Consider the following 15,012-nt stretch of genomic DNA (forward strand, 5'->3'; position numbering starts at 1 on the left):
TCCTATATCTATATATTGAGTCTTCATTGATCTTCTCTTTATATAGGCGGAAAAACTGATCGTACAGTGAGACTCATTTATTGTATCTGTTGCATCTTGAATTCGTTTCTTGAACTTTGTGTCTCGACTTTCCGACTGTCCTTCTGAAACGTTTTGTCTTTAATGCTCTGATGCAACGTCTATTATTTTCCTTTGACTGGACAATGGCTTTGTACTTTCACGCACAGCTGGAATTCACTGAAAGAGTTTGTCTTCATCTACAACTGAAAGATTCTGACTGATACTTCGGACTGGTCAGCTGAACTGATCTTTAGTTGGGCTGTTGAAATCAGTTGACTCGTCAGTTGAACTGATTTCACTCTCATTCAATTGAACTGATCATCTGGGTTTCTTCATCAGTTGAACACTCCTTCGACTGGCCAGGCTTCTGAAGTTCTCCTGCTGAACCACCTATCAACTGGACAATCAGCTGGACTGCTCAATTGACGTAACAGTTTGACTGATTCAGTTTGTGCGATCAGTTGAGTCCTCAGTTTGCGATGTAAACAACTCGTGACAGATCATAGCTTCTGCACACTAAGGTAGATTATTAGTAACACAAATTAACAAGTTTTGTTAACATCAAAATCAAGATTGCGAACTTTAAAAGTTCCAACAACCACTCAAACTTATCATTTTTCACTGACTTGGTCAGAAAATTAGCTATGTTATCTTTTGTATGGATCTTCTGCATATCCACACTTCTTTCTTCTACTACTTCCCATACAAAGTGAAATTGGACTCCAATGTGTTTCGTCCTCGAATGAAAGGCTGGATTCCTTGCAATGTGCAAGGCACTTCGACTGTCACAAAACAAAGGAACATTCTCTTGTTTGTGCTCGATCTCCTCCAATAACCTTTTAATCCATATTGCTTCCTTGCAAGCTTGAGTAGCTACCATATATTCCGCTCTGTTATAGATAAGGCTACTACTGTTTGCAATTTAGAAACTCAGCTTACTGCTCCCCCTGCAAGCGTAAACACATAACCAGTAGTAGATTTTCTCTTATTAGGATCACCTGCATAATCTGAATCGACATAGCCACTGAGCATAAAATCCGATCTTCCATAACATAATGTAGCATTTGAAGTACCCTTAATGTATATAAGGATACTCTTAATAGTACTCCAATGCTCTCTTCTAGGATTCACCATATACTGACTAACTGCTCCTACTGCTTGAGCAATGTTTGGTTTTTTACAGATCATGGCGAACATCAAACTTCTCACTACTGATGCATATGGTACTCGAGACATCTCCATTCTCTTTGCTTCATTGCTAGGACACATCTCATAGGATAACTTGAAGTTAACAGGAGGAGGGGTTGATATTGGCTTACTATCTTGCATGTTGAAGCGTTGCAAAACTTTCTTCAAATAATTTTTCTGAGAAAGCCAATTCTTTCTGTTACTTCTGTCTCACTGAACTTGCATCCGTAAAATCTTGTTTGCTGGTCCCAAGTCCTTCATATCAAATTCTCTAGCCAACTGTGCCTTCAATTCTTGGACCTGATCTTTGTTAGGGCTTGCTACCAACATGTCGTCCACATACAAGAGTAAAATGATATAATGATCATCAGACCTCTTGAAATACGTACAAGGATCAGCACTCAGTATGTTGTATCCAAGGCACATGATATAGGAATCAAATCTCTTGTACCAACACTTCGGCGCATGTTTGAGACCGTACAGAGATTTGTTCAAACTGCAAACCAAGTTTTATTTGCCTTTTTCAGCAAAAACTTCTTGCTCATTGTATATAACTTACACATGACTTCCAAATGTATGCAAATGAGAGTAATCAGTCGGCTTCTCCGTCCACGTCTCCATCGGAGTCTACAGATCAATTACCGCTGAAGGAGAACGATTGATAATATAACAAGCAGTTTTGACTGCTTCGGCCCAAAATGACTTTTCTAGACCTGTAGTCGTCAACATAGCTCTTGTTCTGTCCAACAAGATTCTGTTCATCCGCTCCGCCACTCCATTATGTTGAGGTGTGTAAGCCGTTGTGAATTATTTTTTGATGCCCTCATGTTGACAAAATGCATCAAACTCATCACTGAAATATTCTCCTCCATTGTGTAGCGACTTGATCTCGTACATCTTTGTCAAAGTATCCCAGATAACTTTTGTTGTTTTTATCTCAGAGATACTTGACAATACTTCATCTATTATAGCCAAGTGTAAATTGACAACAACATTTTTATTCATTTCATTTCACTTCCCATCGTCCATCATTTCCATGGGTCTATATCTAATAGGCGCAAAGCAATTTTCTTTTCTTAAAACTGCTTGTATCTTTATTTTTCACAGCATAAAATTGCTTCCATTGAACTTTGTTATCTCGTATTGCCCACCATTTTGTCTACAATAATTTTAGTAGACTGGACAAAATAATCCCTCTTTAATAAAAAATCTCAAAAAAACTTTTATAATGTGGAAGATCAGTCTAGGCTGCAACCACATAGCAAACTTAGAATTTTAAAAAATTTTAAAAACAAGGCTCTGATACCACTTGTCGGTCCTACATGCGACAATTTGAGATAATAAATATGAACATAAAGAATAAATTGGACATTTAGATTTACGTGAAAACCCCTAAAAATTATTAGGGTAAAAACTACGTGCAAGATGAAAAGAATTTCACTATAATATTTTATGGTGTACAAACACTCACTGTGTTTCGGAAGAGAACACACACTCTCTTAATACATGGGAACAAACACCTCACAAATATTATAGAACTAAGAACTCAAATACTATAAGATGAGAGAAAACTCGAAGAAGGAATAAATGAAATGATCGAATTGTGTCTCTATTTATAATCAAATTTTGAGCTGTAAAAAACCACATGCATTTATTGAATTGCGTATGAAATTTCCGTAACCAACCGTCTGATTCCAACCTTCAAATTTGACATCACACACACTTAATATATTTTATGGAAAACACGTTTTTTTTCGACATTACTCAATATACATTTTTTATATTATATTTTTTTTCTCAAAAATATTTGAGTGACTTGAACGTACTGACTGATCAAAAAACGTCTTAATAGCACGCTGATCATTCAGCTCGAGCGCTATTTGCCGGGTTTCAAGCGTTCCCGAGAAAAATTTACATGTCCGCTGAACGGCCAACCCAAGTCAGCCGAATTACAATGGTTTTCTAGTTACCCATTTAGCGTAAATTAGATATAGGCATCTAGTTGATAATTCTCCCATCCGATGATGAGCAAAGGGGTGATTAATAACTGTTCTTGCTCACCAAAGATTACTGTAATTTGGTTGATTTCCGCGTTTACGTTTTACTTTTTCTTCCAAATGGCGCTCCGCAATTCTTCATCTCGTGATGACAGTAATCCTAATGGTCCAGCCATTGCAGGTAACAAATTTCTTGATTTGATCGAATTTCAGTTTCTGTAACTCCATGAATGTTGCCCGAATATTGATTTAGATTACGATTGCATTAACTTTGGTATATTATGAAATTAGATGTTTCCCGTTATTGTCCTTAAAGAGTAGTGTGAAGAAGTTGATTTTTATCGTGATAGAGTATGTCTTTTTTGTAGTTTTTTTGATCGCTAACTTTTTTAACAGCAATGGAAGTATTGGTTTGGATATTGATTAATTTAATCTGATTTCAGTTTAGTTGAAGTGAACTTCAATTTCGAAACAGGATCAATAGACTTGTCTTGCTAAGTAGCTGATGTACCGGTCTTTATATTCCTCATATAATAACTTCTTGAACCATGAACTTAAAAAGAATGACCTCTTTTATCTGCAGTATCATCTTCAATTTCAAATGCGGAACAGAGATCAATATTATATGCAAAGATGGCGAAAGATCTGGATGAGAATGGAGCCGTTTTTCTTCCACAAGGAGAAACTTCTCAGTCTTTGTCAATGTCAGATCTTTTTACATCGAATGATGGAACTGTGACGCCAGTTCTTAAGGTAAATATGAAATAAACAGAGGGCATATTCCGTATAGTTTTTTGGAAATCCTCAAACTTAGGCGTATGATATGAGCTGAAGTGCTGAACTAGCTAATGAATAATTCAACTCGAGCTTGAGCTCAAACTTTTACATGATCCTTTAAGCTTTCAGCCGACCTCATGAACTTTTCATAGTATTTTTATATTGAATATATACCATTAAGTGCATATTGATTAAAAACTATGACACCTAAAAGTTAAGAAACTAATTATAATATGTAATTGCCCTTTAACACTAAGAAGTTAATGCAGCATTCTCTCTATAGTACAATTTAGTATGTACATGTATTTGGTGATGAATAAGATCTCATATAAAATGAGCTCTATGATCGATTCAACTCGACTTGAAAATTCACAAGCCTGGATATGAGCCTTTAAATTTTTAAAAATCTGACTCATTTATACAAACAGAATAACCAATAGTTTTCTTTTGTGTATACGGTAAATCCTCCAGAGCGAGCAAATGTTCTGCATCTAAGTCCTGAGTATTCTGTTCCAATATCATAAGTTAATTGTATTACAGTTCTATTTGGTGATTATTATCTATAAAGTATACTAGATATACAATCAAAACCATATGTGGGCAGTGAATATGCAATCAAAACCGTACATGGACAGTGACCTGGTCACCCTCATATGGCACAATCTGTAAATTTGTAACTTGAACATGGGAAGACCAATTCTCAAATCAAGGTGCAAGTTGGCATTGGCATCCATAAGCCAATTTCCTTGAGCAAAGAGACTATTTTTAGATGCTATATAGTCGCCTTGAAAGTTCTCCCTGTCATTTGATGCCAAAAACATTAATTTATTGGGACATATTTGAACCTACGGCAAACAAGATGCATACCAAATATCTAGTGTAAGACTTGAATATTTCTGATCCCAATATCAAAGCCTTGTTGGAACATAACAAATTCTTAATTTAGTTGATAATGCTTTTGATAACAATGACTTCTGTCATGCATTTGACTGATATGTGGAGTTTAGTTTTTTTTTGGGCATATATGTGGCATATAATTTTTTAAAATTCCTTTTCTCATCATATGATGCTTGATTATCCTGCGTAGCTTGATTTTCCTGCAGGGAATCCGTGAAGAGTATATTGTTGCCGTACTTTGGTAAAGGTAAGGCATATTCTTTCTAGCAGTCATATAACTTGACATGAATATTTTCATTTGATGCTTGATGTTGGACACCTGGGACTAAACCAACACTCTGTAGCTACTTTCGGCACAATACTTTAAGGGTATTACTTTTCGTGATATTAATAAACCTATTGGTTAGCAATTTGGTTTCAGAACTCTAGTATGAACCACTTTAGTATGTTCCGTGCCTCGCATCACATATCTCCAGTTCCCGCCACAGAAACCGACGTAATTATGATGTTTGCCTCTGTCCTTTGGTTTCCTTTCTTTACCATTTGTAAGATTCCTTTTGTTGCAACGGCTATCATTCGATTCCCAGATTGAAGGTGAAGCGAGTGCCATAAAAATTGTTGCAGAGACCATTTTGCCTTTTAAATATTGCCCTAGATCATGTGGTTTTGACCTCTACTGGAGTACAACTAGGTTGTTGGCAGGTTACCTTATTGATCTCTTTCTCAAATCTATATTCTCTAGAGAGTTGCACTGTTCCAAGAAATGGGTTTTGTGTTGTGACATTTTTTTCTCCTCCAACTAGATGCTGATTTACCTTTAGCTTGAGAAAACTTGTTGGTTTCATATTTTATTTATCTAATCATGACATTTGACTGTATTTACTAAAATATTTCGGTAAACTATCATTCGAAGTTCAAAAGATTTCATAGTTGGTTTTTCATACACTATTCTTACTTATGTTTCAGAAACATGCTTATGATGCTCAGGTGGTCTCTGGAACAGATCCTGTAACCATTCGTACTAAACTAAAAACTGCTATACCACGTACTCCAGAGAAGCAGCTTGTAAGAACCAGATAGACCTGTTTTGACATGTTACTGTATCTGTATCTCGTGTAATTGAAGAATGTTTGTCTTATTATCCAAGAATATGGTGTCTTGAACACTTGAAGCAATCTGATGCTAGAATATTTAGAATTGACAAAGGTAGTGTTATGTCCAATTTGGAGTAGTAAGACCTATGATTATTTTGTTTATTATTTTTTAGTGGTCTTTGGATTTGTTAAACCTTTGAGTTCTCTAATATGTGGTCAAGCTTTGCAGTTCTATTCCTACTAGTATTTAGTTTCTACTTCGTCATTCTTACATGCCAACCTTAATTCTAAACTAGTTGGAGTCGGTTGTGGAGATATTTCCCTTCATTTTGCTATGTTTTGAAATAAAATTCTCATTGATCCCTGTCACTCAAATCATGTGTAGTAACTCAAGTAGTATTTTCTAATTTTTCTTTATATTCTACTGCAGTATAATGAGGTGATGCTTCATACATAATTTGCGAGGCTTCTGGGGCGCCCCAACAACTTGTCAGATGTATCTATAATTAAGTTACTTTTGTGAAATGTAGTGGAATTCTTACTTTTTGTTACTTGTCTTGATCTTGAATATATTAAAATTTCAGCTGCTTATTCTCTCTATTTCTTGCGTTTGATAGTACAAACGCCAAACAATTAGGACAGTGCACCTCATTAACTTGGGGTAAAAAGTTTCTGTACTCCAAATTTTCCACGAGCTTGTAAACAGAGTAAACAACCAAATTCGAGGAATGAAGGTAGTTCTCTTTTGTGATTGAGCCATGCATTTGATTTTAATAATTTAATTTAAATTTCATCCTCAGCATTCTACTCTGGTCACCATGGATTACATTATTGATCAAGAATGATTCATAAAAGTTTTCATGACTCCCGCATCGAGCATATAAAACATATGTTCATTCACTGGTGTAGATTAAGCCCTTGATCCATGATTTGGTAACTTGTTGAATTGGTGTATCACATTTCATATGTGATAGCGTATAATGATCACCCCCAACGTTCTCGTGGTTGCATTAGTAATCCCAACAGCATACCAATAGATATCTGGCCAACCTTATTGAATGCCAGACTTTCTACGCTTATAGTACCCGCCCCAGTGCGTCTGAAACCATCTGTCATGTACCTGGGCCTGTGAGTCAAGTGGGTTATTTTTTTACCAGTGCTAAAGTTGCACCTACAATGGTGCTCACGAGTTCCTCAAACATGCTCAATCTTGATAGAATCTTTGCTCTTGCATCAGTGTTGCCATCTTCTGGTGTCAATTCTCTGAATTTTTATGCACCTGCCGATACAGCGCGTATATGTTACTACCTCTTGTACTTTATTGATCATGATAAATTCAGGCAACTGTGTCGGAATTCTGGTACGTGGAGGAATATGACATGCTTGCTCTCGCGCTTAACGGAAAGACGAAGATTTGCATGTTTCATTTCCACTGTCCAAACGCTTAACCCTTCTTACAGTTCAAGCCAATTGACAATTTTATCAAGTTCAGTGGACAATTTTGTCAAGTTCAGAACAATTCCTGATGGTGTTGTAAATAAACCTGTTTGGTTTTAATAAATATTTGAGATGGCTGACTTTGGATAAATGCAAAATAGTTTTTTGGATGGTAGTAAAATATTAAAACTTCATATGGAATTTATGAATTTGGAAGCACTTTTTATGCAACTATTCCGAGCTCGGGGCATGATGTGATGGACAACGACCACAAGAAAACGACCCTTTTTAAAATTGAGTGGTAACAGGAGCAATTTCAACTACATTACCCAATGGACGATTAAGCATTGGATCAAAAGCTGAAGAAAGTATTCAATTATTCCAACTTTCGATTAAAACAATGAACTTGTCAAGTACTGCAAGCTAATCAAGCATTAAACTAATCACATAATTATTAATATGTTACTTTAGAACAAATTTAGAGAGGTAGAACAGTTATTAGTACAATCATGCGAATAATTTGTACATTAACTGATTGTGTATCATCATCCATAAACATTCGTCATTCGAACCATGCGGCGACTAAACATCCGAAGTATCAGGAGTTATTGGAAACTTAATTGGATTTGTGGTAAGAAATCAGATTCTAAACAAACGATAATATCAAACTATCCCCCATATATGATGCCAAAAGAAAATTTGAGCAAAATTTTTGAAATCGAAATTGGACTATTAAAATGGGACAGATGGGCTCAGCATGTCAAGAACTATGAACACTAGAAGAGCACGGACAAACGAAAAAATCAAGAAAGTTGATGAAGCAAACGAGAAGGAATTTTCCCTTTTCGAACAAAACATAGCTTGCAAACGGATTACACAATGCAAAGCTCAACTTAGAACTTAACTCCCCACCAGCTATTCATTAGTCTTTTTCTCAATAACCCCTCCCTTTTAACACTCTTCGAGCCATTCTAGATCGATATAAATCTTTCTTGATACATAATTTTCATTCTGAAGTACATATTTTTTTGGGTATTTGGCAAGATGAAAAATGCTAATAATCATAGACCGGAGATGATAATAGATATTGGGAAGGGAGTAAATTTTACAGGGGGAATGGAATTTTCCAACCTTACATATACTGTGATCAAGAAACAGAAGGACATTAATGGGAAATGGATCAAGCGTGAAGCTGATTTGTTGCATGATATAACCGGATATGCCCCTAAAGGGTGCATCACGGCTGTTATGGGTCCTAGTGGTGCCGGAAAATCGACGTTTTTAGATGGTTTGGCTGGAAGAATCGCCAGCGGAAGCCTAATGGGACGAGTATCGTTGGATGGTGTTGACGTGAACCCGAGCTTGATTAAGAGGACTTCGGCATATATAATGCAAGATGACAGGCTGTTTCCCATGCTTACTGTTTATGAAACTCTCATGTTTGCTGCAGATTTTAGGTTGGGATCACTCTCTAGGGATGAGAAAAGGGAACGTGTCGAGAAGTTAATCGAACAGCTCGGTTTAACTGTAAGTAACCAAAACTTTATCCATGTTCTTGTATTTGGGAGAACTTGAGTCTCACCCAGGATTTTTCTTGATTTCCTTGAGTTGTGCAGACGTCTGTAAACACTTATATAGGCGATGAAGGGACGAGAGGCATCTCCGGGGGTGAGCGTCGCAGGGTTTCGATAGGAGTGGACATCATACATGGACCTTCCCTTTTATTCCTTGACGAGCCTACTTCAGGACTAGACTCAACCAGTGCTCATAGTGTAATCGAAAAGGTCCACGATATAGCACGTTCTGGAAGCACGGTCATCCTCACAATTCACCAGCCCTCATCCCGTATCCAACTTTTGCTCGACCACCTCATAATCTTGGCTCGAGGGCAACTCATGTACCAGGGCTCACTCAAGGATGTCACCCTCCACTTAGGCCGGATGGGACGTAAAATCCCCAAAGGTGAAAACCCAATCGAGTACTTCATTGACGTGGTGCAAGAATATGATCAGTCGGAGCTCGGAGTGGAGGTGTTAGCGGAATTTGCTTTAACCGGAGTGAAGCCGCCGCTTCTGGTTGACAACGAGGATACATCTGTTTCAACTGTTGTTCCAACCTTGCCTTTGCCTCCTACTCAGAGCACCAATCAACAGACAGCAGAGGAAGGTGGATACAGGTCGAATAAACGATACCATCTGCAAACGGTACATAAGAACGAGAAGGATTTTGATCACAGTGTGAAAAGCCAGTCGAATCAGTCAATTTCTTGGAGCATTAACCAGTCAATGACCTTTACCCCAACTAGGAATCATGCTGATCACAGAGCCCTGACTCGAAAGAGGTAAGGAATTAAAAAAATCACCCCCATGCTGAAGTTTCTGATTATTAAACAAACTTTCCATCTATATTATGCAGTCCATCTCCTGGATATTACACATACTCAAGCGATATCCTGCAAGGCACACCAACCCCTCATAGCAGCGAATACACGGTGAATGAAGATGACTACCGAACAGATAGCATTGTCCACCTGAATACTATCTCAAAGCACCATAACTTAGGCCCGAAATTTGCCAACTCATTCTTCCCAGAGATATGGGTACTAATGCGCCGCAACTTTATCAACATCAGGCGGACACCGGAGCTCTTCCTATCCCGACTTCTAGTCCTAACCATAATGGGCTTCATGATGGCCACCATGTTCTGGCATCCTAAAGACGATGTCCAAGGCATCACAAATAGGCTAAGCTTCTTTATATTTACAGTCTGCCTCTTCTTCTTTTCCTCCAATGACGCTGTCCCAGCTTTCATCCAAGAACGCTACATCTTCATCCGTGAAACATCACACAATGCATATCGAGCCTCATCCTACACCATTGCAGGACTGATCACCTACCTTCCTTTCCTCGCCCTTCAGGCATCGGTTTACGCAATAATTGTCTGGTTCCCATTGAAACTCCACGGTCCGTTCTGGTACTTCTTGCTAGTCCTCTACATGTCCCTCCTCTCAACAAACTCTTTTGTTGTATTTGTAAGCTCGGTCGTGCCAAATTACATCCTCGGATACGCAGCTGTGATTGCATTCACCGCGCTTTTCTTCTTATTCTGTGGATACTTTGCGAATAGCCATGAAATTCCACCGTATTGGAAATGGATGCACTACGTTTCAACTATGACTTATCCGTACGAGGGGCTGCTGATGAATGAGTATCAAACCAACCAGACATTTGGTGGAATAAGTGGGTTCAACATATTGGAAACTCTTGCAGTTGGGACTGAGAAGTATCTGAAGTGGCATAAGGTGTATATAATGCTGGGATGGGCTGTTTTGTACAGAGTTCTTTTCTATGTTGTTCTGCGTTTCTTTTCCAAGAACCAAAGGACATAGACTTTTCAGAGAATACTAAACAAGAACGTTTTGAAGATAAAATCTTAATACACAGAGTATTCAGAGAGTTGTTTTTATGTAAATGTGTGATCAAAAGAATTTGTCACATATGAATCTAAGAACTTTATTCCTTTTTATTAGTTCCAGTCTCATAATCTAAGTTGAGTTTATTTTTCATTTGCTAAGAATTTTTTTGGGATATTTTTGGACTGAAATAATAGTAGTGAAAAATGTGAACCAAATAGCAAAAAATTAATGCTTCAAAAAACACTCCTAGAATCACAAAATAAAATTTTATACTGTTGAATTTCAGTTACATCTTGACCTACTTTTAACACCTCAAGATTCACAAACTCTAGTAATTCATAGTGTCTGTGTTCTTTCACTTCCTCCGGTAGTCTTTTACTTTTTTATAGCCGTGATTCCAAGCCAAATGCCCTGCATCCGTCTCAGTCGTAACCGATATATGATTCTGATCATGAACTAATTTAACAAACAAGAGATGAATTTCACTTCTTTTCATTTTTGAAACCCAGTTTATATGCATGTGATGGCATTAATTTCATGTGTGTTCTGATACTCTTATAATGCTTACCTGCTGCAGCCGCCTCTCCTTCCACGTTTGAACTGCTCATATGAGTTGCTATAATCATCGTCGTCATAATCATAATATCTCGGTATACTATCATCATCAAATATGGATCTGTAAGAAGCCTTAATTCGTCATGCATCATTTCATCCATGAAACATGTTTCATCGGAAAATCTATATAACCACAGAATCAATCATGTTAAATCATAAAAAAAATATCGTAAACTTTAGCAAAGAAGCGTACCTGAAACCATAAACCTTACGCCTTAAGAACGAGTGGTTGATTTTCTAGATCTACGAGTTCTTTCTTTAAGAGAATCTTTTAGTTTTCTAGCTCTTGTCCTTTATGCTATGTAAGTGAAGTCTTTATTGAAAATTGTTATTGATTCTCCATGATTATCTTATTTATTTATATGTTGTGCGTTATTTTTTAAGAAGATGACGATAATGGCTAATTTGTTCATAATTTTTATTTTTATTTTTGTAACATGCTTATAAAATCTTAAAATCATGTTATGCTTTAAACCATACTTGTATTTATACGATAATATAATACATTTTTTCATTTTAATAGATATAATAATGAGTCGGTATTTTATTTAAATTATGCGAAAACTAAATATATTTACTGAAAATAAGGAAAACAATAAAATTTCATAATAATGATAAATTAATAGTGCAAGAAATCTTTGACCAGAGTAAGATATGTGCATTATGGAAAGATATTTCCTTAGTTACACATATGATGCCACTATGAAAATTCAAAGATACATAACATCGTTATCGAATTCATTTGCAACTCTCAATATGTAAATAGTTATATATTCGATCGGATATATGAGTAAATGAGTCGTATTTTTCGTTAACAATAACCAATTGGTTCTTGTAGACAATGTTATTGATACCTAGGGGATCATGGGGATGCTATTAGACGTTTTTACTATGATCCGATAAGTACTATCAGACTCGAGTTCTGACATTTTTGTTATTAAAATGTTAATTCACGGAATAAGGCAAACAAGGGTAAGCCCATATAAGAAACAAGTGTTGTTTCGAATCAAATTAGTTGTGACCTCACGTGAACTCACAGCTAACTGTATCACTTGACCATTGAAGCTCACACAAGTATTAGATTATGTGTTCCTGTTGAGATAGTCAAATTCAAGGAGTTGAATTTGATAATTTTAGTTTTATGGGGATCAAACGTATTGCTTATAAAAGAGTTTATAAGTAGATTCTATTATTGGAAGTTAGCTTAACTTATAATTAAGTGAGGATAATACAACTGCCAAATATAGCGAAAGAGTTCACAAAATAGGCACCTGCAAACAACGAATCAGTGAAAATTTTTGTTCTTCGAAACTTTCTTTTTATATTAAATCAACGAGATTTATACCCTGGTCACATCAACGCTATCCAATCGTCCATCGAGATTGCAATGATCTCACAATTATTTAATTAGTGAATTTACAACAAGCTAATTAAATAATAATTGAGTAGTAGTAAATATCATGTAAGATTCTAATGGAATATTTTAGAGGAGTCTAGAATAAATAAATTAATTGATTAATTAATTATTTAAATAAATAATGGTTATTTAATTATATTTATATCATGTGTTATGACAATTTAATCATTATTTAATAATGCATGTATTTTCAAGAGTGAAAAACAAAACATTAGAATTTTAAATAATTAAAATTATAGAATCCTGATTAAAATAGAATGGTAGTGGGATTGAGAAACTGTATTTATTAAATACACGTTGTCAAAAGTTGATATCACACAAGACACAATAACACACATCAAANACGACCGATCATCACCACAATATCGTCACTGCATTGTCGTCCGTCCTTCGATGATTACTCTCAACATGAAAATTTCATCAAGATTTCTAGTGCGATCTTGACGAGGGACACAGTTTCTGATTTTGGACTTGATTAGGCGATCCAAAGGAGAATTCAAGTTGTTTGTAATGATATACATGAAATGCTATTACCGCCTAAACACTAGGATAGTTGGGGCCATCATTTAGAATGCAAAGAAAAATTAAACTTAACAAACTATAAATGTTTAATTAAATCATATGACGTTCATTGGAGTTTTGATAGTCAAAATACAAAAATTTTAAGTGATATATCAATAGTTGGAAATTCGATTGAGATACATGAGTTGGAGTGACCGTACTGTATGTTAACCACAAATTACTGGTTCTTGCAGACACTATCAGTGATACCTACGAGATCATGAGACGATGCTACTAGATCATCTTACCATGATCCGATGGGTGCAATCAGTCCTGAGTTCTGATGTTTTTTTATCAAGAGGTTGATGAGAAGAATGTGATTAATTAGGATAATCCCGAATAAGAACAAATATTGTTATGAATCATATGAAATTATGTACTCATGGCTAACTACATCTCTGAATCATTGAGGATCAGACAAATATTAGATTTTGTGCTCTCACTGAAACAGTCGAATTCAAATAGTTGAATTTTGCCACTGTAGTTTGATGGAGATCAAACATATTGCTCGTAAAAAAGTTTATGAGTAGATTCTATTATTGAAAGTTGTGGAAGTTAACATAACTGCTAATTAAGTAAAGAGAATAAAACTGCATATTTTAGTGAAGGAGTTGACAAAACTATCAGATGCAAAAAATGGAACAGTGAAATTTTTTTATATGAATGGGATTTGTGCTTTTGATATATTGACGCTGTCTGATCGTTGATCGTAGTTATAATGAGTTTTCAATTATTTATTTAGTACATTTTAAATATAATAATAATAAATTAGTAGTTGTGACTATTAAGTATAAGATTCTCACACCGCCAGTTTTTGAACATGCTGGCAATCACCTAAACGGAAATTTCTCATAGTTTTCTTGTGCAATCTAGGATATGAACAAAGTATCCGGTTGTGAATCTAATTAACTTCAAACAAAAATTTTTGAAACTTCTTATATATTTTGGATACGAGAAAACGGTACGCCAACAGATGCACAGATGAATTTATGAATAATTAATGTACGTATTGTAAACGTACGAGCTCCAGTAATACACGAGGGAAATCCTCCAAATCTACTTTAGACAAGTCCAGTACCCTCAGGAGTTTACAACACTGTAGTTTGTCGTGAGGGTTGCTCTGGGACAGAAGAGAACGGACAAGTGGAAATATTTATGTCGTTCTGAGGATGTCTGCTAGAGCTTCATCTGAAGAATCTTTACGAATGCAAATGCGACGTGGAACCGTGGCTACTTCTTGACGATGCTGGCTCCTCCTCTAGCGCTTTACTCAAGCACCACTCCCTTGACAAATCATGGACCACACATGTTTTAATTTTTCCATCGGATCTCTTCTCTCCAACCTTTCTTGACATCAGATCATCAAAATACTCCTCTGCCACAACTTCCACGCCATTTGAGCTATATTGTATTTGATGAATCCCTCGGCAATCCATGGTTTGATGAGCTTGGAGATTGGTATTTCCATCTAGGAGGAAAACTCCCGTATAGAGGAAACATGCTTTCAGATGATGTGGTAAATGGTCGTAGCTAAAATGTAACAGCTCCGCACAT

General features: G+C 36.1%; 1 protein-coding gene and 1 pseudogene across 1 annotated transcript; both read left to right on the plus strand.

The window, feature by feature from the left end:
• Nucleotides 1-3,098: 3,098 nt before the first annotated feature.
• Nucleotides 3,099-7,945, plus strand: LOC140991147 (uncharacterized; annotated as a pseudogene).
• Nucleotides 7,946-8,065: 120 nt separating this feature from the next.
• LOC140956267 (ABC transporter G family member STR2-like) lies at nucleotides 8,066-10,967 on the plus strand. Its single transcript, XM_073412972.1, has 3 exons — nucleotides 8,066-8,977; nucleotides 9,067-9,791; nucleotides 9,866-10,967. The coding sequence occupies exons 1-3, from the start codon at nucleotides 8,495-8,497 to the stop codon at nucleotides 10,836-10,838; spliced, it is 2,181 nt and encodes a 726-aa protein (XP_073269073.1). The 5' UTR covers nucleotides 8,066-8,494; the 3' UTR covers nucleotides 10,839-10,967.
• The last annotated feature ends 4,045 nt before the right edge of the window (nucleotides 10,968-15,012 follow it).

Source organism: Primulina huaijiensis, chromosome 13 (assembly GCF_012295235.1).
Source record: "Primulina huaijiensis isolate GDHJ02 chromosome 13, ASM1229523v2, whole genome shotgun sequence".
Classification (NCBI taxonomy): domain Eukaryota; kingdom Viridiplantae; phylum Streptophyta; class Magnoliopsida; order Lamiales; family Gesneriaceae; genus Primulina; species Primulina huaijiensis.

What these genes read in the sequence shown, in the direction of transcription:
- LOC140956267 (XM_073412972.1), top strand. Translation starts at nt 8,495, where the DNA reads ATGAAAAATGCTAATAATCATAGACCGGAGATGATAATAGATATTGGG. An exon ending in TCGAACAGCTCGGTTTAACT is followed by an intron (nt 8,978 to 9,066) that starts GTAAGTAACCAA and finishes TGAGTTGTGCAG; the next exon opens with ACGTCTGTAAACACTTATAT. An exon ending in AGAGCCCTGACTCGAAAGAG is followed by an intron (nt 9,792 to 9,865) that starts GTAAGGAATTAA and finishes TATATTATGCAG; the next exon opens with TCCATCTCCTGGATATTACA.